The following is a 25,310-nucleotide window of genomic DNA, read 5'->3' on the forward strand; positions in this document are numbered from 1 at the left end:
AGAGAAAGGTAGACAGAACTTTAGGGATATAAAGGTATATTTGGGCAAAGTTCTTATTGTGGTAAGTTACTATTGCTGTTGTAGAAGTTTTTAAACCTCAGGTATCATCTTGACTATAGGTCTTCCCAGAGTTTGCTGCTGCCCATTCGAATTTAGCAAGTGTACTGCAGCAGCAGGGAAAGCTTCAGGAAGCTCTGATGCACTATAAGGAGGCTATTCGGTAAGACGCTCACCGTCATGTTATTATTATCATTTTCTCTCACGTTTTAAAATGTTTGGCATTTGGCACATTTGGCTTGTGTTAAGATGACTTTTAATAACAGACTACATTCAGGGGAGTTAAAAGTTTTTGTGCTAGATCAATAAAATGTTTGTTTTCTCCTTTAGAATTAGTCCCACCTTTGCTGATGCGTACTCTAACATGGGAAACACTCTGAAGGAGATGCAGGATGTTCAGGGCGCCCTGCAGTGTTACACTCGTGCCATTCAGATTAACCCTGCATTTGCAGATGCGCACAGCAATTTGGCTTCCATTCATAAGGTACTACTGTTTGTTATGTGTGCATCTAAGCACCTAATGTTTAATTTTAGGACAATTTTTAACCATCCCTCTGTATTTATTTCCAGGATTCAGGAAATATTCCAGAAGCAATAGCTTCTTACCGAACTGCTCTGAAACTTAAGCCTGATTTTCCTGATGCTTATTGTAACTTGGCTCATTGCCTGCAGGTAAAGAATAACAGGCCAGTAATTGGCTTTCGTGTTGCAGTCACTTTTTAATTGTTATGTGCCATATTAGTCCAAGCCTGGCTGGAGACCCTGTTCTTTAAAGGGTTATCTGAAATTAGTCCAAAGACACACAAACTGTTAAATCTTGAATAGGGTTTTCTGGATAATAATGTCTTTTTGCCTCCTCTAGATTGTCTGTGATTGGACAGACTATGATGAGCGAATGAAGAAGTTGGTCAGTATTGTGGCTGACCAGCTAGAGAAGAATAGGTTGCCTTCTGTGCATCCTCATCATAGTATGCTATATCCTCTTTCTCATGGCTTCAGGAAGGCTATTGCTGAGAGGCATGGAAACCTCTGCTTGGATAAGGTGCAAATGTTTTAAGTTTTTTTTTGTTGCAAAGTAAAATACAGATAGAGAAAATGATGTGGATCAAATGTATATGGTTTAATGAGTTACCATAAGGTGAACACCACCCAAGTTGAGAAGTGAGACTTTGGCAGCCACCGCAGAAGCCCTTTCCATTGTGTCTTGATCATAACCCCTTCCATCCCATAAAGCAGAATCCTAACAATAGATGGATAACATCTTCTTACAGTTCGAAAATCATAATGTTTAATACAGTGTTTAGTATTTGATATTCCATTTTGAGAATTAGAGCACTAGTTTGTCAAAGGTGGGAGTTTACTCAACAGAATAGATTGGAGTGCTAGATGTAATTCTGTATTTTAAAGGTACTTCCCGGGGTGTCTGGGTGGCTCAGTCAGTTAGGCGTGCGACTTTGGCTCAGGTCATGATTCCATGATTTGTGGGTTCTAGCCCTGCGTCAGGCTCTGTGTGAGCAGCTCAGAGCCTGGAGCCTACTTCAGATTCTGTATCTCCCTCTCTGCCCTCTTGTGCTTGCTCGCTCTCTCTCAAGAAAAAATAAAACATTAAAAATAATTTTTTAAAAAAAAGTGCTTCCCTACAGAATTTTCTAAAACGCAGGGTTTGTCATGCTCTGTCTACACTGCCTCCTTTCTCCAAGTTTTAGATTTTGCTCATGGCCTCAGGAACATGATAGAGTATGAAGCATATTATACAAACTGCTAAGATTGTATTGAACTGGCTGTATGAATTAAATGAAGTATTCTGGGCAAACCATTCCCAGTAGGTGTGAGGTATAGGTTTGTTTTGCTTTTAATCAATTTTCCTAGGTTTATGTATAGATTCAACTTGACTAACAAGCATTGGTTTCCATTGGTAGATTAATGTCCTTCATAAACCACCATATGAACATCCAAAAGACTTGAAGCTTAGTGATGGTCGACTGCGTGTAGGCTATGTGAGTTCTGACTTTGGGAATCATCCTACTTCTCATCTTATGCAGTCTATTCCAGGCATGCACAATCCGGACAAATTTGAGGTAAGACTAGTGTTTGTCTAGAGACACTATTTGTTTCATTAAACAAAACCTCATTTGTGGCTTTACCATCACCATTAGGTGTTAAGCCTAGTGTCTTTTTTTTTTTTTTTTTAATGTTTTATTTCTTTTTGAGACAGAGACAGTGCATGAGCAGGGGAGGGCTAGAGAGAGAGGGAGACACAGAATCCTAAGCAGGTTCCAGGCTCTGAGCTGTCAGCACAGAGCCTGACGCCGGGCTCGAACTCACCGTGAGATCATGACCTGAGCCGAAGTCCCAGGCTTAACAACTGAGCCACCCAGGCGCCCAAGCCTAGTGTCTTTTTGAAAGATTTGAGCCGAAGTTTTTACTCACTTTTAATGTTTTAATTGAAATACAGATGGCATACAACATAATGCATAAGTTTCAGGTGTATGACATAGCAGTTTCACAATTATATGTTCTGAAATGCTCACCACAATAAGCATAGTTGTTGTCTGTTACCATGCAGAGTTATTAAATATTATTGACTATGTTCCCTCTGTACTTTTCATCTCTGTGACTCATTTTACAGCTGGAAGTTGCACCTTTTAATCCTCCTCACCTATTTTACCCATCCTCTTCATCACCCTCCCTTCTGGCAACCACTAGTTCTCTGTATTTATGAATCTCTGGTTTTTGTTTGCTCACTTGTTTTTTAGATTCCATATATAAGTGAAATCATATGGTATTTGTGTTTTCCTGTCTGACTTATTTCACTCAGCATAATATCCTCTAGGTCCATTTATGTTATGAATAGCAAGATTTCATTTTTTTATGGTAATGTCCCATTGTACGTATGCATGTGTTTACACATACACTCTCCACATATTCTTTATTCATCTGTTGATGGACACTTCCATATCTCATTGAGCCAAGGTTTTTAAATATACTGTATGCTGCCTTTCAGGTATTCTGTTATGCCCTAAGCCCAGATGATGGCACAAACTTCAGAGTGAAAGTTATGGCAGAAGCCAATCATTTCATCGATCTTTCTCAGGTAGGTGAAACTCCTACACTTCAAACTTAATTTTGAACAAATAGTGAATAAAACTATTGGCATATAGCTTATATTTTTTGTGACATATTTTTAACATCAGCTACTACATATGGGCAATTGCTTTGCTCTTATTTGCTTAGTCATTTACATTTATAATCATGGATTTTGCTGATGTTGCAAATGAAATAGAAATGTGGTCTATCTGTGCTTGGACATAAAACTCTTCTAGGGATTAAGCCAGGTCTTATGACAGTAGATACTTAATATTAACTGAATAAATTGACCAAAATGGTGGCTTGGAAGAGGAATACATAGGTTATTTAAGGAAAATAGATGAACTATGGTTCATCTATCTTTGTGGGCCTTTGCCTTTGGTTATCTTTATTTCCATACTTTATTGCTATTTCTAGGAGCATAAATTTTATGTTAAATTAAGAATGAGGAGTGCCTGGGTGGCTGAGTTGGTTAAATGTTTGACTCTCGATGTTGGCTCTGGTCATGTGAGTTTGTGACATTGAGCCCCATGTCCGGCTCTGTGCTGACAACCAGGAGCCCGCTTGAGATTTCTCTCTTCCTCTCTCTCCCTGCCCCTCCCCTGCTTGTGCACACAGGGTCTCAAATAAATATTTTAAAAAAGATTGAAACCTGTGGAGGAATTAATTTGCTGAGTCTTGAGTTCTTTATTCAGACTCTGTTGGCCACTTTGGTGACTAATAGAGATATGCATTGTAGAATATATCTAGTAATTCATTGATACCCAGCAGAAGGGTTTTGAGATTCTTGTCATTTAAATAATATGTACTAACATCTTTGGCAGTGTAGCTGTTGCTATGGGACCAAGAAGCATACTGCCTTCCACTTCTGAGATGTTCAGGGGCTCACTGCTTATTGACTGAAGTCTAAACTCTTCAGCATGGCCTTCACAGTCTTTCTGAGTCTGAGCACAACCTTATTGGCCAATACTTTTCACCCACCATTTCCCCTCATGTATACCCTGTACCAAATAGCAAATAGCAATAGCACCAAATAGCAGTGATCTACACACCATTTTTCTTAATCTACCATGCACTTGACTCTGATTAATTCATACTTTTCTCGTGTCGAGATTCTATTCTGTCCAACTGCCTCAAACTCCTTCCCATCTTTGAAGACTCATTTCAAATGCCAGCTCCTCTATGAAGCCTTGTTATTCATACGTTCAGTCTAGAAGTAAACTCTTCCTCTGTATTCTGTTTCTGTAATGTTTTGGGCCCATTTTAAGGGCACTTAACCACATTTTTACCCTGCATTAATGTAACTTGTGTTGTTCTGTTTTGCATCTATGACTCTGAATTTTATTTGGTGCCATTAAGACGAATTGAGTTAGTTTGAGGGGCTCCTGGGTGGTTCAGTTAAGCATTTGACTCTTTATTTTTTATTTTTTTTAACGTTTATTTTTGAGAGAGAGAGCATGAGTGGGGGAGGGGCAGAGAGAGAGGGAGACACAGACTCTGAAGCAGGCTCCAGGCTCTGAGCTGTCAGCACAGAGCCCGACGCAGGGCTCAAACGCACGAGCCGGTAGATCATGACCTGAGCTGAAGTCAGACGCTTAACCGACTGAGCCACCCAGGCGTCCCAAGCATTTGACTCTTGATTTCGACTCAGGTCATGATCTCACAGTTGTGAGATCTGTCTTGAGATCAAGCCCTGCATCAAGCTCTGCTGGGTGTGGAGCCTGCTTAAGGTTCATTTTCTCTCTCTCTCTCTCTCTCTCTCTCCCCCTCCCTCCCTCCCTCCCCCCCCCACTCCTGCTTTCCCGCTCATGCTCCTGTGCTTGCTCTCAAAGAAAAAGAAAACTAATTGAATTAGTTTGAGACTATACATAGTTCTTTTTTTATTCCATAGATTCCCTGCAATGGAAAAGCTGCTGATCGCATCCATCAGGATGGTATACACATCCTAGTAAATATGAATGGTTATACCAAGGGTGCTCGAAATGAACTCTTTGCTCTCAGGCCTGCTCCTATTCAGGTAAAGAAGTTCATGATAATTGCTCACAATGTTTATTGAACTAAAAAGACAGTGATGTGGGTCATCCTCCGCCCCCGTTTTTCTGGCATTTGAAACATTTGAAACATGCTTGACATAAGAATAAAAGTATAGGGGCTTGAGTGTCCGACTCTTAATTTTGGCTCAGGTTGTGATCCTAGGGTCGTGGGATCAAGCCATGTGTTAGGCTCCATGCTGAGCATGGAGCCTGCTTGAGATTTTCATATATTCTCATTCTCTCCCCCCCTCCCTCCCTCCCCCCTCCCCCTCCCCCTCCCTTCTCCCCTCTCCTCCTCCCTCCCCCTCCCTTCTCCCCTTTCCTCCTCTTCTCCCCCTATTTCCCCTCTTCCTGTGCCCCTTTACCCTGCTTGCACTTTCTCTAAAATAAAATGAACAAAGAATAGTTCTTGAAATGCACAGGGACAAAGAATTCTGAGTGTAGAATACAATGCCCACAGGTACATGTGTATGGAAACCTGCAATTCATACTTGGGTACAAACGGTTCTGTCTTGTAAATCGGAAAAAACATTTTAGCACTTAGAAGGTTAGACTAAAATATTACTTGATTCCTCTTGGCTAAAGAAGTCATCCCTCCTTGTTTGTTTCTTTACTTATTTAATTTAGGACTCCTATGGAAGGTTTTTAGTTTTTGGCCTAATTTTTTCTTTCTTTTAGGCAATGTGGCTGGGATACCCTGGAACTAGTGGTGCGCTTTTCATGGATTATATCATCACTGATCAGGAAACTTCTCCAGCTGAAGTTGCTGAGCAGTATTCCGAGAAACTGGCTTATATGCCACATACATTCTTTATTGGTGATCATGCCAATATGTTCCCTCACTTGAAGGTAGGTAGAAAAACAGTGCTATGTGGGAATTGCAAAGAACTGTAGTCATTTATTTCCTTGCTATTGTCTCTATGCATCCTAAAAGATATGTGTGTCAAACTTTTTTTTTTTTGATTAGAAAAAAGCAGTCATCGATTTTAAGTCCAATGGGCACATTTATGACAATCGGATTGTTCTGAATGGCATCGACCTCAAAGCATTTCTTGATAGTCTGCCAGATGTGAAAATTGTCAAGGTCAGAACCTGGTCAATATTGTCATTGAAACAAAGTTATCTGCATTTGGGATCTTTTCCCTAATGATACGTTTTGTTGTTTTTCTTAAAGATGAAATGTCCTGATGGAGGAGACAATGGGGACAGCAGTAATACAGCTCTTAATATGCCTGTTATTCCTATGAATACTATTGCAGAAGCAGTTATTGAAATGATTAACAGAGGGCAAATCCAGATAACAATTAATGGATTCAGTATTAGCAATGGACTAGCAACTACCCAGGTGAGAAGAGACAAATAGAATGTAATGTGTACCACCAACTATTCATTTGTCTCCTTTAAATCTCATAACTCCAGGAGGTATAAGCATCATTATCCCTGTTTTATAGGAGAGGAAATAAAAGTTCAGTGGAAATTGGTATCTTCTATAGCTTTGTCTTATTTTAAATGTCTGTTGGATTCAGCCAGCTGGTCACTTAATGAGGGTCTACTGTATTAACAGTATCTTACTGTTTCCTATCTGTGGCTTTCCTCTTAAAAATGGTGAACTATCTGTAGACTTCATACAATTTCTTCTGTAACTCAATCTTTCCCTAGTTAAATCTCTCTACTTTTTAAGACTTTCAGTTCAGGCAGCTTCTCCAGGAATCCATTCCTGTCCTTATCATTAATCTCACCTTTCCCGTTCCATTGGTACCTATCTGTTCTGTTTCTTTAATGTTTGGGTTATATTTTTACATGCAGCACAACATGTTATAATTCCCTGTGTTTGTATTTATTCTCCACTGAGTTCAATTACTTTAGGGCCCATGTCTTAGCCACAGTAATGTAGTATTTGTTCAATAAACATATATTGCATGTTTGAATAAGTGAATAGGTAGCGCTGTCAAGATATTAGAAGGCAAGGAGTTAACAGTTTTATTGGTATAACATTTCATACCAAGGGTGCTCAAAATGAGCTCTTTACTCTCAGGTGAGCTCCTGTAAGATAAAGGAATTAATATTGGGCTAAACCGACAGGGGTGTGTTTTTTCTTACTCTCTGGTTACCTGTCCTTTGGAGCAATAGGACAGACCTGTTTGAATCAAGAAAAACGTGTGTGTGTATGTATGTATGTGTGTATATACATATATACACATATACACATATACATATACATACATATATATGTGTATATATATGTGTGTGTGTGTATATATATGTGTGTGTGTGTGTGTGTGTGTGTATATATATATATATATATATATATAGTTCTTGACATTCACAGGGACAAAGAATTTTGAGTGTAGAGCACAATGCCCAAATGTATGAAATGTCCATACACACCTGGAATAGTTACATAATGGAAGATAGTACCCAGATGTGTGGGAATTGTAAGATTATAAATGTGTACATACTTAGAAATAGTGGCGATCAATGTGAGGAGACACAGTAGAGATCATTTGGAGGAATGATTTAAATTTAGCCTTCAAGGGTGGGTGTGATTTAGAAAAGGACATTTCATTTATTAAAGTGAGCAAAAACTTGCTTTTGAATTAATAGGGTTTTGAAAAGAACTTTTTGGCTTGAGTGGTAAGTTTCAAGTTGTAGTCCTCACTGCTCCCAATTAAAATAATGCTGTAACATTTTTCTTTTTTTTTTTTTTTTTAATATGTCATGGATATTTTCTCATACTTGAAATGACATGACTTTCAAGGATTATACTTTTTGGCATCTTAAGGAATCTTTATTAATTAAAAAATGCCAGACTATGCTGACTTTCTAAAAATTTTTATTTTTTAGTTTAAACCCAAGTTAACATATAATGTAATAATGGTTTCAGGAGTAGAATTTAGTGTTTCATCACTTACATATAACACCCAGTGCTCATTCCCTCCACACACACACAGCACCCCTCCAGCAATCCTGTTCTCTGTATGTAAGACTTTCTTGGGGTACCTGGGTGGCTCAGTCATTTACGCATCTGACTCTTGATCTCAGCTCAGGTCATGATCTCATGGTTCGTGGGATTAAGCCCCATATCGAGCTCTGCTGATGGCACAGAGCCTGCTTGGGATTTTTTCTTCACCTCTCTCTCAAAATAAACTTAAAACAAAAAAAGAGTCTCTTATGGTTTGCCTCCCTCTCTGTTTTTATCTTATTTTCCTTCCTTTCCCCTATGTTCATCTGTTTGGTTTCTTAAATTCCACGTATGAGTGAAATCATAATGATATTTACCTTCTGACTTCATTTAGCATAATAAATGCATCCTAGTTCTATCCATGTTGTGGCAAATGGCAAGATTTCATTCCTTTTGATTGGTGAATAATATTCCATGGTATGTATACATATGCCATATCGTCTTCATCCATTCATCAGTTGATGGACATTTGGGCTCTTTTCATAATTTGGATATTGTTGATAGCGCTGCTATAAACATTGGGGTGCATGTGGCCCTTCAATTCAGCATTTTTGTATCCTTTGGATAAATACCTAGTAGTACTATTATTGAGTCATAGGGTGGCTCTATTTTTAGTTTTTTTGAGGAACCTCCATACTGTTTTCCAAGTGGCTCTACCAGTTTGTATTCCCACCAGAAGTGCAAAAGTGTTTTCTCCAGATCCTTGCCAACATCTTTTGTTTCTTGAGTCGTTAATGTTCGTCACTCTGACAGGTGTGAGGTGGTATTTTCTTGTGGATTTGATTTGTATTTCCCTGATGATGAGTGAGGTTGAGCATCTTTTCATGTGTCTGTTAGCCACCTGGATGTCTTTGGAAAAGTGTTCATGTCTTGTGCCCATTTCTTCACAGGATTATTTGTTTTTTGGGTGTTGAGGTTGGCAAGTTCTTTATAGCTTTTTGGACACTAACCCTTTATCAGATATGTTATTTGCAAATATCTTCTCCCATTCAGTCAGTTGCCTTTTAGTTTTGCTGATTGTTTCCTTCACTGTGCAGAAGCTTTTTATCTTGAGGTCCCGGTAGTTCATGTTTGCTTTCGTTTCCCTTGCCTCCAGAGACATGTCAAATAAGAAGTTGCTGCAGCCAAGGTCAAAGAGGTTTTTTGCCTGTTTTCTCCATAGGATTTTGATGGTTTCCTGTCTCACATTTAGGTCTTTCATCCATTTTGAGTTTATTTTTTGTGCATGGTGTATGAAAGTGGTTTAGGTTCATTCTTCTGCATGTCGCCATCCAGTTTTCCCAGCACCATTTGCTGAAGAGACTGTCTTTATTCCATTGGGTACTCTTTCCTGCTTTGTTGAAGATTGGCTGACCATACTTTTGTGGGTCCATTTCTGGGTTCCCTATTCTGTTCCATTGATCTATGTGTCTGTTTTTGTGCCAGTACCATACTGTCTTGATATTACAGCTTTGTAATACAGCTTGAAGTCCAGAATTGTGATGCCTCCAACTTTGGTTTTCTTTTTCAACATTGCTTTGGCTATTCAGGGTCTTTTCTGGTTCCATACACATTTTAGAATTGTTTGTTCTACCTCTGTGAAGAATGCTGGTATTATTTTGGCAAGGATTGCATTGAATGTGTAGATTGCTTTGGGTAGTATTGACATTTTAAGAATATTCTTCCAATCCGTAAACATGGCATGTTTTTCTATTTTTTGTGTCGTCTTCATAAGTCTCTTTCATAAGCTTTTTATAGTTTTCAACAGATAGATTTTTTTTAACGTTTATTCATTTTTAATAGTGCATGAGTGGGAGAGGGGCAGAGAGGGAGACACACAGAATCTGAAGCAGACTCCAATCTTTGAGCTGTCAGCACAGAGCCCGATACCGGGCTAGAAACCAAGAACCATGAAGTCATGACCTGAGCTGAAGTCGGATTCTCAACCAGCAGAGCCACCCAGGCGTCCCCAGCATACAGATCTTTTACCTCTTTGCTTAGGTTTATTCTTAGGTATTTTATGGTTTTTACTATTATTGTAAATGGGGTTGATTCCTTGATTTCTCTTGTGCTTCATTATTGGTGTATAGAAATGCCACAGACTTCTGTATGTTGATTTTTTATCCTGCGACTTTGCTGAATACATGTATCAGTTCTAACAGTTTTTTGGTGGAGTCTTTCAAGTTTTCCACGTAGAGTATTATGTCATTTGAGACTGTGCTGACTGTAAATGTAATCATGTTGTTTTTCTTGTTCTAGATCAACAATAAAGCTGCCACTGGAGAGGAGGTTCCTCGTACCATTATTGTAACCACCCGTTCCCAGTATGGGTTACCAGAAGATGCCATTGTGTACTGTAATTTTAATCAGTTATACAAAATTGACCCTTCTACTCTGCAGATGTGGGCAAACGTGAGTATGCGTAGATTCATTATTCATGTCTAGAGACTACTAAAGATTATTATGTAGGCCGTTTTGCTGAGGCTGCCCTCTATCCCTATTCAGGAGCTGTTGTGCTCATTTCTAAAATGTTGAAAAGAGTAGGTTTTTCAGACGTTTTTGATTTCTCTTTCCAGCGTCTAAATATTACAGCATGAGCCTTTTTAATTTATGTATTCAACACCAGGGAACACACTTTTTCTTAAAGAGCCATCTTGTATATATTTTTGGTTTTGCAGTCCATACCCTGTTAACATTTGCTGAACTCTGCCATTGGAGCAGGAAAACACCATTAAACATTGTGTAAATGTATGAGTGAGTGTAGGTGTGTTCCAATAAAGTTTTATTTACCAAAACTGGCAACATGCCAGATTTGGCTTCCAGGTTCTAGTTTGCCAGCCCATTGTCTAAACTGATAGCCAAGGTGTACATCTGCCCATACTTAACATTCTTGCAATACTGTAGAGTTATAACCAGGAAGGAATTGATTTATGCCATTACCTGTCAGTCCATTCATCAGACCAGTTTGCACAAACAGGACCCCTGAAAGTTTTAAACTTTAATATAACTGGCTCTTATATAGAGCTAAAATATCAGATATGTGTGTGTGTGTGTGTGTGTTTAAAAGGAAAGGTGTGGGTGGAAGAGAAAGCCTATGAGTACAGGCTGACTATCCCTTAATCTTTAGTTGCAAGTGTTCAAAAAAATCCAAAAACTAACAGCTTTTTCAAAAGTTTATGGCAAATTTATTTGACAGCACACCTGCCCTAAACTGATGTTAGGCTGCTTTTTGGTCTTTTATATATTCCAATTAATATGAGTATTCCTACATCTCAGTGCAGAGGTACTAGTGTGTTTGTTTATAGGGAGTTGCTGCTGAGGGTATTATATATATGTACTATACTGCTTTTTTGAAATCTGAAATCCATCTGTTCTCTTATCTTTCAGGGAAGGGATGGTAGACTTGTGTGGTAACATTGAATAGGTGTAGATCTAAATCAGGGGTTGGCAAGACTATGGCCTGTGGACCAAATCCAGCACACTGCCTGTTTTTGTAAATAAAATTTTATTGACACACAAGCTTGTTTGCATATTGTCTATGGCTGTTTTCCAGTGACAAGGGCAGAATCAAGCAGTTATAACAGAGTCCATGTGGCTGCAAAGCCGAAAGTATTTTCTCTCCAGTCCTTTACAGAAAGTCTGCTGACACCTAATCTTGATTAAGCACATAAAGTTGGGCAAGTGTGAGCTGACTTTATTTGTTGTGTCATGGTGGGGGATTTAAAATTTGAGATGGAAAATTTCTATCTCATCGACAAAAATCACTGCCAGTAACAATTCCCACAGGACGCAGCTGCCTCAGATTTTGCCAATTAGTAACTTGTTTTGTGTCTTACATCAGTCTTCTCTTTCTTTGAACTCTGGGGACAGCTAAGCAGAACAGGAATGTATGATTCAGTTGATCTCATTCATCTATGAAGGAAAGACAAAGTTCACAGCAGGCTGCTCTGTGGGTGACAAGAGTAGACTGCTAGAATTATTAGAGCTCTATGGGAGCCTTTCTTGAGAAGGGTGGAGCTGCTACTAAAAATTATTCTTATTTCCCCCTTTCAGATTCTGAAGCGGGTTCCCAATAGTGTGCTGTGGCTGTTGCGTTTTCCAGCAGTAGGAGAACCTAATATCCAACAATATGCGCAAAACATGGGCCTTCCCCAGAACCGTATCATTTTTTCACCTGTTGCTCCTAAAGAGGAGCATGTCAGGAGAGGCCAGCTGGCTGATGTCTGCCTGGATACTCCGCTCTGTAATGGGCACACCACGGGGATGGATGTCCTCTGGGCAGGAACACCCATGGTAACTATGCCAGGTGAGTTGCTGATAAATCAAAGGAATCTTCTTTGTCCTTTTTATTTTTTTAAAGTTTATTTTGAGAGAGAGAGGATGAGGGAGAGAGAATCCCAAGCAGGCTCCATGCTGTCAGCATGAGCCTGATGCAAGGCTCGAACTCATGGACTGTGGGATCATGACCTGAGCTGAAATCAAGAGTCAGACACTTAACCAACTGAGCCACCCAGGCGCGCCCCTTCCTTGTTCTTTTTATTTATTTTTTATTTCCTTTTAACATATCTTTAGAAGTTTATTTCTTTTGAGAGAGAGCGCGAGTGGGGGCCAGTGGGCAGAGAGAGAGGGAGACAGAGAATCCCGAGCAGGTTTGTGCTGTCAGTGTAGAGCCTGATGCAGGGCTCGATCTCACAAAACCGTGAGATCATGACCTGAACCGAAACTAAGAGCCAGACACTTAACTGACTGAGCCACCCAGGTGCCCCTTTTCCTTGTTGTTTTTAAAATGGGAGACATTTTTAGGTGAAAATTTGTGTACTAGAAACAGCGTTTAGGGCAAGATGATAAATGAGCTTTGTTCATGTCTAAGCACTTTGCTTCATTCTCCTCTGTATTGTGTGGGTACTTAACATAAATAACAATAACTGCCGTTTACATTCTCAGACATGCAGTTTGTTCCCTTTTTTATTACAGGAGAGACACTTGCTTCTCGAGTTGCAGCTTCCCAGCTCACTTGTTTAGGTTGTCTTGAGCTTATTGCTAAAAATAGACAAGAATATGAAGACATAGCTGTGAAACTAGGAACGGATCTAGAATAGTAAGTAAACTTCTATGAACAAATTGCATGGTAAAGGAGATAGATGCAGAAAATTTAGAGGGAATATAGGTGTTAGGAAATGAAATCAGTAAAGAAGGCTAATATGAAATAGGTGGATTAGTTGTACGATCTCTAGATGAGAGAACTTTCTAAACTTTCGTAAACACAGTGGCCAATAGGTTTTACTATGTAAAGGGTAAATGGCTGAATAAAAGTGAGTCAAGAAAATTAAAAGGCAGGCAACAGGGGGAAAAAATCTTTCGTTTCTGATGTCAAGTAATAGTAGCCTGGCTATAGAAAGACTGAAGAACATTTATATCTTAAATTCTTTAATAGGAAAGTAAATAAGGAAATGAGCAGACAAGTCACTGAAGTGGAAATACAAATGGTTAACAGGGAAAACGTTTCAGCCTCTGTAGAAGTATAGATATAACACTGTTATACCCAGTATTTGCCTACAAAATAAAATATTTTTAATATGATACCATTGAGGGAGCACTGAGGTGCTGGCTTTTTCAAACATTTCGTACAGTGAGTAAGTTGGTATAACCCTTCCTCAAAGATTTTAAGAGCGTTTTAAAAAAACAAAACAAAAACCAGACCTTTGACGCTAATAGGGCCAAATCTTCACTGTAGCATAAAGGGGGGGGGGGGAAGCATAACTTCAGTGCCCCAAGTGGGTGGGAATTAGAAGGGTGGTGCTTAGATAAGTGATGCTTTAGCCATACAATGAAGTAGTGTTTCTCTCTTAAATGAGGCTTTTCTTTCGGTGTTATGGGTAATTTTTTTCTTTGTGTTTTTCCGAGAAGTAGCATATTCTAGAGAAGTTTAAAAAAGCACCGTCTTTGAATTAGACTGCCTGGGTTTGAATCCATGCTCTCCCACTTACGAGCTTTGTGACTTTGGGCAATTTAGTCTCTGTGCCTTGGTTTTTCCATCTGCAAAATGGGGATGAAGGATAGTACCTACCTTGCAGAGACTTGAGGATTAAAAAAAGGCGTTCCATGTAACGCACTTACAAAAGTTCTTGGTAAGCATTCAAAAGATATGAAGCATTTATTTTCAAAAATTTTCTCTATTGAACATCCTATACATCTAAGAAAAATGGTTGAAAATTTTGAATCCAGCCATTAAAAAAAGTAAGATAGGTGTTCTTCAGTCCAATACAACTATAGTAAATCTTTTAGTGTATTTAAAAAAAAAAAATTTAGAGCTTAGTTGATTTCATACAATACTTTTTTCCCAACATTCTGTTATAAAATTTTTCAATTTTATAGTAAACACTTCTCTACCTACTGCCTAGATTTTACCACTAACATCTTTGTATACTTAGTCATGTATCTTCCCATCTATTTATTCCTCTATCCATCTAGCAGTCCATATTATTTGATTGATTTTGAAGTGAATTGCAGACATCCGTACTTCAGAATGGACATCGTTAACTAGAGTTTAATTTTTTTTTTGAGGCAGAATTTATATACAGTGGAATATCCAAATTTTAAATTTGAGTTTTGAGACATTCCTTTATAACCCAAACCCATGACAGTATATAGAACATTATCCTCACTGCAGAAAGTTCCCTCGTGTTCCTTGTTAGTTCATCCTCCACACCAACCCTCAGAGACTATTCCTGTTCTGATTTTTTTCCCCCATCAAAACTTTGTTTTGCCTTATATAAATGAAACCGTACAGTTTGTACTCTGAATGTTTTCACTTACGGATAACATTGTGAGGTTTATCCATGATGATGGCTTATACCAGTACTTCATTCTTTTTTATTGCCGAATAGTATTTCATTGTATGGATGTACCATATCATTCTCCTGGTGACATACAGAACTTAGAAACATAAGATAGAGCACTGACGTACTTTTATCTGGAAGGTAGCATTAATATGATTATGGTTGGGTTGAGGCCAACAGATAATGTGTAGGCATTGTACTAGTTCTGTCACAACAGACATTGAAATTTTTTTATTGCTTTTAAAAACGTATAGGAGTGGTCCAGCTTCTTGCTCTAGTAGTAATTGTCTCCACAGAAGAAGAATCTTGTGACAAATTACATTTTTAGAAGAGGAGTAGAGAATTCTTTTCCCTTTTTCCCAGAAGAATTTTTTTTTCCTGTCTCTGAGCAGAACCATGGTCTTGGTGATATTCGTAACACTTTTTTTAAATGTTTTTATTTATTTATGCATTTTATTTATTTATTTATTTATTTATTTATTTATTTATTTATTTATTTATTTATTTAGAGACAGAATGTGCAAGTGGGGAAGGGACAGAGAGAGAGGGAGAGAGAATCCTAAGCAGATTCCACACTATCGGTGCAGAGCCTAGTGTGTGGCTCAAACTCATGAACCGTGAGATCATGACCTGAGCTGAAGTCAAGAGTTGGATGCTTAACCGACTGAGCCACTCAGAAGCCCTGGAACACTTTTTTTTTTTTTTAATATCGAAATAAACAGTTCATATACAAGGGGGAAATGATGGCAGTAAATGTAGTACATTTCTTATCCCTTAGGGTATTTTTCTTATGAAGATATTCATAAATTGAATACTTCATATGTTTGTGCATTGGCTATTGTAAATGATGCTTCAGTGAACATCTTTGCATGGCCAGGTTTGCCTGTATCTCTGATTATTTCTTGTGAATAGATTTTTAAAAGTGTTCATGATATGTCAGAGGGTTATGGCCATTTAAGTTTCTTAACACACACATTGGTAAATCGCTTACCAAAAGGGTAAGCAGTGTACATTCTAACCAGTAATACATAGGAGTAGGCACGTGTCCTTGCCAATTCTTTATTTTATTTTATTTTTTGACGTTTATTTATTTTTGAGACAGAGACAGAGCATGAATGGGGGAGGGTCAGAGAGAGGGAGACACAGAATCTGAAACAGGCTCCAGGCTCTGAGCTGTCAGCACAGAGCCTGACGCGGGGCTTGAACTCACGGACCGCGAGATCATGACCTGAGCCGAAGTCGGCCGCTTAACCGACTGAGCTACCCCAGCACCCCTATTTTAAAGATAGAAATGAGATGACGGGGGAAAGCATGGTGTCTCTTGCATATACTTCTTTAGGAATGAGCTATTTTCAGAGGACATGGGTAAACTTGATTGTAAGTGTTAGCATTATGTTAGTTGTGACCCTTTAATTTTTCAACCTTGAGGTCAGGGTGGCCAATCAGGAGAGAAAATTGTGTGAAGTTCAGTCATGTATTTTACCACAGAGGTAACTAGGTATTTATGAGGGCTAGTTCTGAGTTTCTGCTCTGATTTTAAAACTTGGTTCTTTTTGTTTTCTTACCTAGCCTGAAGAAAATCCGTGGCAAAGTCTGGAAGCAGAGAATATCTAGCCCTCTGTTCAACACCAAACAATACACAATGGAACTAGAGCGGCTCTATCTACAGATGTGGGAGCATTATGCAGCTGGCAACAAACCTGATCACATGATTAAGCCTGTTGAAGTCACTGAGTCGGCCTAAATAAAGACTGTGTGAACAGGAGATTACCCCTGTACCTGAGCCTCAACTTTCCAGGGAAAGGGAACTAGAGAACGTACTTTTTACTTACTGTACAGTATCATGTTGCAGATGGGTGACAAATGATCATAGAATAGCACAGCCAGACTTGCTTCCTGCATGATAGGGAGAGACACGAGATGGGAAACTGCTGTCCCACAAGGAATCTCCACAGAATTTTGCAGCAATCAGGTGGTGCGTAGGTCTGGAAGGTCTGCTCTCCTTTGGTCTTCCATGGGATGGTTAGTGGAGGGGAGATGGAGATTGTCCAGCCGTTTTGTGATTCCATGGATTGATCAAGTCTTCTGAATTAATTTTTTCTTTATATTTTGGGTATTGGAGCTTTTAAAAATGTTTGGTTTCAGGTATTTTTATTCACGTGAAGTGTATATGATTCTCTTGAGATAAGGTTTTAAGCTAAAATGTTGCCCCTTGTTTTAGTTTCTGAACTCTACAGATTAACGGGGACTTTGCTGGTGTAGTCTTTTTATAGGTTTTATAAACCACTTGAGCCTATATCAGTCATTTTAGTGTCTGACCTAATGTTTGGAACTATCAGTGCTTTGTTGGTTTAGATGATGACTTAAACATTTTGTTTTTCTGGTCCGTTTCCCATTTCCTTCTCTTCCCTTCCCCCACTTTAAAATTTCTCCTGTAACTCAGCTGACGAAACGAAGTCTGATTTTAAACATCCCAGAGTGTTTCTCTTAAACACGTCATCTGGTGCCAAATGAAAATTCTTAGGAGTGATAATTATGCAGGGCGTAGTTGTGGTACTGCCATTGATGATGATGATAAAGATTTTTTGGGCCTAGTTTTGACCTATTTCACCAGTGTTTTACCTTTGACTGCCCCTCTATGCTGCTTCCAAATGTGATAGTGTGTGATAAGATTTTTACCTTCCTTTCTCAAGTTTGTTTTTTTAAGTGAGTCCTGTTCTTCCTATTTCTTTCAGCAGAAATGAAATCCCAGGTAAGTATAAGTATTCGCATATTTGATCAGTAAGTCACAGTTATCTTCAGTACATTGAATAATGTTCATCAGAAAACATAGGTAAAAAGCTGAAGGACCAGCTGTGTAAATGAGTAATTATTTTTCAGACCTTCTAGGGTATTATATAATAACTGTCTTCTGGACTTGAAGTCTGTATGGATCAGCCTCAGTGGTAGCAAACTGCACTGCTACTTGGAGTACAAATTAGACTTTAGCCCTCCTGGAGCTTGAGTTCTTGGTATTAAAAACCATAGGAATAAAATTATTGAATTTCAGCAAAGGATCGAGGGCTTGAGGCTTAAACAAGCCAACATATGAATATATGTTTTGTGTTGCTGTACTGTACTTATGCTATCCAGTAACAGATAATTTTTGTCTGCTAGTAGTGTTCTAGATTATAATGTCTTTCCAAAGCGCTGAGGCAGTGCACCTATTCTGTAGTTGCAGCTGATGCCTGAATGTATCCTAGTTGACAAATTATTGATTAATAAGAACTTGAATTTCTGAAAGATTCTTACTGTTAACCAAAATCTGAGCAAGGAGTCTCCGATGTAATTCTTGCCAGAATTACATGGTAATGAACTGTGTGTACCTTCTAACGATGTAAATCAAGAAACATCAGTTTAGGGATTTAATTTATTTTTTACCCGATTGAACTGTCAGTTAAAGGTTGCCAGCATGGTTGCAGATAAACTGATGTTTGAAATTCACCAAACTACTTCATGTGGAATAGGATAATATACTTCCAGTGCCCTCAAGGCTGTGGCCTTACAGCCATTTTACATAGCACATCATTCCTCCTATAGGGATGAACTTTTTCCTGGCACGAAAAGTAGCCGCTCTGGTTGAAGCTTTGCTTATTGTAATAGGCTTTTGTTTCCAGGTAACATGTCTGTGGAAGACCTAATTCTGAATAGAGATATAGATATTATTGGAAACTAATTGTTTTTTCTATTATACTCCGCTTTATCAAAAAAGTAAACATTTAAATTGTGCTACAGAAATCCAGATGTTGTCTTGCGATCCTTAAACAATAAATGAATGATTTGCCCTTACTGTGGCTGATGTATTTTGTGTTCTGTTAAATTGAGCGTTGGACAGAATAATTGGGTCATCCAGTGATGAAGCTTACATGTGAACAGCTGCAAACAACAAAAGGACCAGATTTCCCTAGTGTAGCTGCAATATTAAGAGTTTTCTCCGGTGTCGTAGAGGGGGTGGGGTTGGTTTATGACCCGTTACAATGAGGACAGAGCCTGTAACTCCCAGCACACCCATTCATGTTTTTTTTGTTGTTGTTTTGCTTACGACTGCTCTGGCTTCATCTGTCGCTGTAGTCTTATTCTTTGTGTGGGCCATTCATTCATGCTCGGTATTTGAACTCAGCCACAGGTATGAGGGAGGATATCGGTGCATCAGGGACCAAAGCAGGCTGTTTAGCTGCCCATTTTCTCAGAGATAATAAATGGGGAAATTTTTTTCAATAAAATTTCAGGGGCACCTGGCTGGCTCAGTTGGTAGAGCATGTGACTCTTGATCTTGGGGTCGTGCATTCAAGCCTCAGGTTGGGCATAGTGTTTACATTAAAAATGAATAAATTTCAGCTGATTTATGCCACCCCCCCCTTTTCTGTGGGTTGTCACTCTCAAAGCCCTAAATGGTCTGGTGTGTGTTTCCTAAGAGGTGGTGGGGGCAGAAAGGTGTCCAGTAGCCTACTCATAAACATTCTTACCCCTACCTTCTGTATGTTTTGAATCTGCCTGGGTTATTTTCAGTCTACTTTAGTTTCTCCTGCCTTCAGTCTAAAGGAGTTGTGTGTCCTGAATGAGCTTGTGTAACATGATTCGATTCCAGTCCTAACCCACTTTTTACTTGAAGCACATGCCTCTTCATAGTAACTACAGCTAACATTCTGGTTCTTTGCCCAAACTTCTAAGGGACACATTTATGTAACCCCCATTTTTTTTTTTATAGACGAGGCTTGTAGAGGTAAACTTGCAAGTTTGTTGTAGAGGTAGGGTTCTAATGATAAACCCCTTGTCACTTGTTCCCCATCCATTCAGAATACCTTTATACATGTAGGCAGTTTAGTGCTTAAGAGTTTGGATTTTGGAACCAGGGCTGCTGGAGTTTGAATCCCAGGTCTGCCACTCTCTAGCCAGGGGATCCCTGTAAAAGGAGTGCTGACACTGCCTATTTTTAAGGTGTCTTAAGCATTAAACCCATATAGAACACTTGGAACAGTGCCCAGCATGAAATCAATATTAATATAATATTATTCATATCTTTAAACGCAAGGAGGTTTTATTTGTATTCTGCTGGTTAAATGCTTAAATTCTGAAATGTATGGGTGTCCGCCAGAGAAATGGGCACCATCCAGAAAGCGTTTACTTGCCCAGTTTGTTTTTCTCGGTGTGTTTGGAGCAAGTGCCAAAAAGCCTGAAGTAACCAACCCCTCTATCTTCAGGGTTTGGAGGGTTCTGGAAACAAACGTCACCGTCCGGTGTTGCCAGGCACTGTTGGATTAATGCCTTGCTCTTATCTAGGGGTCTAGGTGGCCTTCCCCCGTTTCCTCCTAGCTCAGAGTAGTTTGGAGGGTGGGCAAACAGGCTTAGAGGTTTGGGCGATGCAAGCAAGGAGCTGGGGCTTGCTTATCCAAGGTCTCACAGATGAAACCTGTGGGAATATTCAGCCCAGTTCTCCCGGGTCATCCAAAAAGCTCATTTTAGGGATCGGCAAACCACAGAAACGGGCTCCGGGACCTGAACACTGCACGAAATGGCACTTTCACGACAAAACAAGTGGCACCCGTGGAAGTGATAGACCTGACTCCGGAAGCACTACCTCTGGGCGCCAAATTTGAGTTCATAGCCACGAAGTTCAAATTTGCCGCGTGACTGCACTGTGATAGGTGGGTACAGGGAGGAGCTCAACACGTCAGTTTCCCACTTCCCGCGGAGCGTGCCTGAGCCTATAAAAAGTCTTGCGCCTGGCTTCTCAGTTGCTCCGGAGTTCCCACGCCATCCACTACTAGTTGGAGGTGAGCAACAGTCAGCTTCACCAGAGGCGGCTGTAGCAGGTAGGTGGCTTGGTGGGGCTGAGGTGGGTACTGAAGCGGGAACGATCTAGAAGCTCATCCTAGCTGAGGAGAGCTTAATTAAAACCAGGACCGCCATATGCCCTGGACACTGTCCATGAACCTTGGGACTGAGATTAGGGCAAAATATGTTGTCTGTTTCCACTTTTAAAAAAGGCTTTTGGAAGAAGCGATTTTAAGCCTTGTTATACTGTGCTAAAGCGAAGATGAGGAACGGGGGGGGCCTGAGGGATCCCAGTGGGGGCCCGAGGGAGAAGTGGCTTGGGGGAGGTGGCCTGCGATTGTACAGGGGAACAATTGTTGCGGAGGAGCGCCTAGGCCTGAGAATGGTTGGCTGGGTGAGACTGGGGTGTGGTGGTGGGGGAGGTGGCGTGCTGGCTAGGGCATCGGGGCATTCGATGCCTGATCAGGGAAGGCAGGCTGAGGTCAGAGCAGGGGGTAGAAATGGGGGCAAATGGAGGGTGGGTAGGAGTGTGTGTGTGGGGAGGGTCAATGCCTGATCTGCTAGCTGCGGCGAGTGGGGTGTAAGGGAGATTTTGAGGCCCAGTTGGTGTAAGACCTGGGGACAGGAGGGGCTGGAGGCGCGGGTGAGTGGAGGTTTTGAGGCTTGAATGGTGCAAGCCTGGCTGGGTGTGGAAGGGGAAGGGGTCTGAGCCTGTAAGACCTGGGAGTAAGGTGTCGAGGACTGGTTGGTGCAAGACTGGCAGTAGCGGGGAGGGGTCCGGGCTTTTTGCTGCAAGACCTGGGGCTGGGGGGAGGGCGGATGAGTGGAGGCCTTGATGCCTAATTGGTGCAAGATTGGCGGGGGAGGGGGGGGTGGCAGAGTCTGGGCCTGTTGCTACAAAACCTCCTGGGGCTGAGGGGGAGGCTGGGCGGGTGAATGGAGGCATTGATGCCTCATTGCTGCAAGATTGGTGGGAGGGGGGAGGGGTCTTGGCAGGTTGCTGCAAGACCTTGGGGTTGAGGGGGCTGGGCGGGTGAGTGGAGGCGTCCATGCCTCATTGGTGCAAGATTGGCGAGGAGTGGGGAGGGGTATGGGCTTGATGCTGCAAGACCTCCTGGGATTGGGGGGGTGAGTGGAGCCTTGATGCCTGATTGGTGCAAGATTGGCGGGAGGGGGGAGGAGTCTGGGCCTGTTGCAAGACCTCCTGGGATTGAGTGTGGGGGGGGGTGAGTGGGTGAGCGGAGGCCTTGATGCCTGTTTGGTGCAAGATTGGCGGGAGGGGGGAGGAGTCTGGGCCTGTTGCAAGGCCTCCTGGGATGCGGGGGGTGAGTGGGTGAGTGGAGGCCTTGATGCCTGATTGGTGCAAAATTGGCGGGAGGGGGGAGGAGTCTGGGCCTGTTGCTGCAAGAGCTCTTGGGGCTGAGGGGGCAGGCTGGGCGGGTGAGTGGAGGCATTGATGCCTCATTGCTGCAAGATTGGCGGGAGGGGGGAGGAGTCTGGGCCTGTTGCAAGACCTCCTGGGATTGAGGGGGGGTGAGTGGGTGAGTGGAGGCCTTGATGCCTGATTGGTGCAAGATTGGCGGGAGCGGGGAGGGGTCTTGGCAGGTTGCAAAACCTCTTGGGGTTGAGGGGGCTGGGCGGGTGAGTGGAGGCGTCCATGCCTCATTGGTGCAAGATTGGCGAGGAGTGGGGAGGGGTATGGGCTTGATGCTGCAAGACCTCCTGGGATTGGGGGGGTGAGTGGGTGAGTGGAGGCCTTGATGCCTCATTGCTGCAAGATTGGCGGGAGGGGGGAGGAGTCTGGGCCTGTTGCAAGACCTCCTGGGATTGAGTGGGGGGGGGGGTGGGTGAGTGGAGGACTTGATGCCTCATTGCTGCAAGATTGGCGGGAGGGGGGAGGCGTCTGGGCCTGTTGCTGCAAGACCTCCTGGGATTGAGGGGAGGGGGTGAGTGGGTGAGTGGAGGCATTGATGCCTCATTGCTGCAAGATTGGCGGGAGGGGGAAGGAGTCTGGGCCTGTTGCAAGACCTCCTGGGATTGAGTGTGGGGGGGGGTGAGTGGGTGAGTGGAGGCCCTGATGCCTGATTGGTGCAAGATTGGCGGGAGCGGGGAGAGGTCTTGGCGGGTTGCAAGACCTCTTGGGGTTGGGGGGGGTGAGTGGGTGAGTGGAGGCCTTGATGCCTGATTGGTGCAAAATTGGCGGGAGGGGGGAGGAGTCTGGGCCTGTTGCTGCAAGAGCTCTTGGGGCTGAGGGGGCAGGCTGGGCGGGTGAGTGGAGGCATTGATGCCTCATTGCTGCAAGATTGGCGGGAGGGGGGAGGAGTCTGGGCCTGTTGCAAGACCTCCTGGGATTGAGTGGGGGGGGTGAGTGGGTGAGTGGGTGAGTGGAGGCCTTGATGCCTGCCTGATTGGTACAAGATTGGCAGGAGGGGGGAGGAGTCTGGGCCTGTTGCTGCAAGACCTCCTGGGGCTGAGGGGGGAGGCTGGACGGGTGAGTGGAGGCATTGATGCGTTATTGTTGCAAGATTGGCCGGAGGGGGCAGGGGTCTTGGCGGGTTGCTGCAAGACCTCTTGGGGTTGAGGGGGCTGGGTGAGTGAGTGGAGGCGTCCATGCCTCTTTGGTGCAAGATTGGCGAGGAGGTGGGTGGGGTATGGGCTTGATGTTGCAAGACCTCCTGGGATTGAGAGCGGGTAAGGCGTGGCGGAGTGGGGGGAACGAGTAGAGGTGTCAAGGTCTGATTGGTGCAAGACCGGCTGGGGGCAGAAGTGTTGGGGAAGGGGTCTGGGCTTGGTGTAAGAGCTGGGGGTGGGGGGGTGGAGGCGGGTTGGGGGCTGGTGGAGATGTTGATCTGATTGGTATAAGACTGGCGGGGAGGTGGAAGTGTTGGAGGAGTCTGGGCTTGTTGGTGTAAGACTTGAGGTTGGGCGGAATGTGGGGGTGGGGGCTAGTGGAGGTGTCCGGATCTGATTGGTGTAAGACTGGTGGGGGGGGCGGAAGTGTTGCGGGAGGGGTCTGGGCCTGTTGGTGTAAGACCTCTTGGGGTTGAGAGGGGGAGTGGGGATGGAAGAGGGGGAGTGGAGATACCGAACTCTGATGGGTGTGAGGCTGGCTGGGGGTGGGAGGGGGGAGGAGCCTAGACCACCTGGGGATGAGAAGGGGGGAGTAGGAGGTGGAGGTAGTGGTGAGTGGAGGTTTTGGGAGGTTTTGGGGGCCATATTGGTGCAAGACAGGCTGAGGCAGAAAGCGAGAATAAGGGGATAAGGGCATTGGGGGAAGGTGTAGAGCATTTGAGGGTGAGGGTGACCTGATCCGTTTAAGACCAGTGGAAGGTGGGGTACAGTAAGGGGGTAGGGAGGGTAGAGGTTGGATAGAGGTTTGTGTGGGGTGTGATGGCCTGGTCTGTGTACGACTGGCTGGGAATAGGAGTAGAGAGGGGGAGGGATAGAAGAGGGTGGAGGGGTTGAAGCCTGATAGGTTCTTCTTGGGGCATGAGGCAGGAGTAGGGAGAGTGCAGGTGTGGGGAGAGTGGCCGGCCAGTTGGGATGTGGGGAGTGGGAATCCCTTTGAGGGAAGATCTCACTGGGCCAGGGACTGAATAGGAGTTAGTGCATGAGGGAGAAAATGTATCCTGGGGCTAATGAATGAATGATTGTCCTTTATAATGTGGGGGTTGAGGTAACTTAACATCAGAGGCTGGCATGTGCTTTGGGCTTTCTGAGTGATCTGCAAAAGAACCTTGGTGGGACAGGGTTCTTCTCTGATGGGGGGTGGGGTGGTATACCTTGTCTCTAGTTTTCTCCATCCAGGAAAAGTCTGCAACAAATTTAAATACATCTCATTTCACAGAGCAAAGTTTTGGCTTTAAAGTAGGGTGAATAAGCTGCTCAAAGATAAATGCAGAATGTAGAAATGTTTGTTCTGGGTTTTCGTTTTCTTTAAAAAGTATGTTTTTGTCTTGACTGTAGACATGGACATGTCGGAAGAAGTACCTGGCCAATCTAAGATTGAAGAAGATGATTGGTGAGACTGGAAAAATTTTCTTTTTAGTCCTGCTGTGTTGGCAAAATGATTTTCTCAAAAAGTATATGTTTCTTTCATTTAGAGTCTGCAGGGTGTATAATTTGATTAGTCATAAAAGGAGAATTGTGAAAAGGGGCCTTCGAATCATATGAGTCCAGCCTCTTACTCGATGTATGAATCCTCTATATAACACCTCTATTAGTGGCTAGGAGCATACTCCTCCATGAAGCAACACAGTGCGTTGTTGAATATGCATAATTCCTAGAAAGTTCTTCATTCTAATGATTTTCAAATAAACATTTGAACGTAGATGTTAAAATTTATTCCACTTTTCATTATATTGCTTATATTTAAAGAAATGAAAATTTTAATGAGATACCATTTTTCATATACCAGATTGGCAGAGATTTAAAAAAAGTGATAATAACTGGAGTTGGCAAATTTGTCGGTGAACGGGCAATTTCATATAGCCATTGTGAGAATATAAATTGGTGCAACTTTTAACTGCCCATGTTCTT

General features: G+C 42.2%; 1 protein-coding gene across 4 annotated transcripts in view; it reads left to right on the forward strand.

Moving 5' to 3' along the window:
* The window catches only part of OGT (O-linked N-acetylglucosamine (GlcNAc) transferase), a 36,068-nt gene extending 17,283 nt beyond the window's left edge, over nucleotides 1–18,785 (forward strand). For 3 of the 4 annotated variants that reach the window (XM_053202469.1, XM_053202468.1, XM_053202470.1), the window contains 14 exons: nucleotides 120–220; nucleotides 388–541; nucleotides 628–729; nucleotides 920–1,099; nucleotides 1,977–2,135; nucleotides 3,062–3,151; nucleotides 5,036–5,161; nucleotides 5,856–6,026; nucleotides 6,145–6,261; nucleotides 6,352–6,522; nucleotides 10,378–10,530; nucleotides 12,172–12,424; nucleotides 13,093–13,216; nucleotides 16,527–18,785. In XM_053202469.1, coding sequence (XP_053058444.1) covers nucleotides 120–220; nucleotides 388–541; nucleotides 628–729; nucleotides 920–1,099; nucleotides 1,977–2,135; nucleotides 3,062–3,151; nucleotides 5,036–5,161; nucleotides 5,856–6,026; nucleotides 6,145–6,261; nucleotides 6,352–6,522; nucleotides 10,378–10,530; nucleotides 12,172–12,424; nucleotides 13,093–13,216; nucleotides 16,527–16,701 — 2,076 coding nt within the window. In that variant the 3' untranslated portion in view covers nucleotides 16,702–18,785. Of the gene's footprint in view, nucleotides 1–119; nucleotides 221–387; nucleotides 542–627; nucleotides 730–919; nucleotides 1,100–1,976; nucleotides 2,136–3,061; nucleotides 3,152–5,035; nucleotides 5,162–5,855; nucleotides 6,027–6,144; nucleotides 6,262–6,351; nucleotides 6,523–10,377; nucleotides 10,531–12,171; nucleotides 12,425–13,092; nucleotides 13,217–14,025; nucleotides 14,247–16,526 lie in introns of all 4 variants that reach the window. The other variant, XR_008290135.1, reaches the window with a different exon arrangement.
* The last annotated feature ends 6,525 nt before the right edge of the window (nucleotides 18,786–25,310 follow it).

This window comes from Acinonyx jubatus, chromosome X (assembly GCF_027475565.1).
Source record: "Acinonyx jubatus isolate Ajub_Pintada_27869175 chromosome X, VMU_Ajub_asm_v1.0, whole genome shotgun sequence".
Taxonomy (NCBI): domain Eukaryota; kingdom Metazoa; phylum Chordata; class Mammalia; order Carnivora; family Felidae; genus Acinonyx; species Acinonyx jubatus.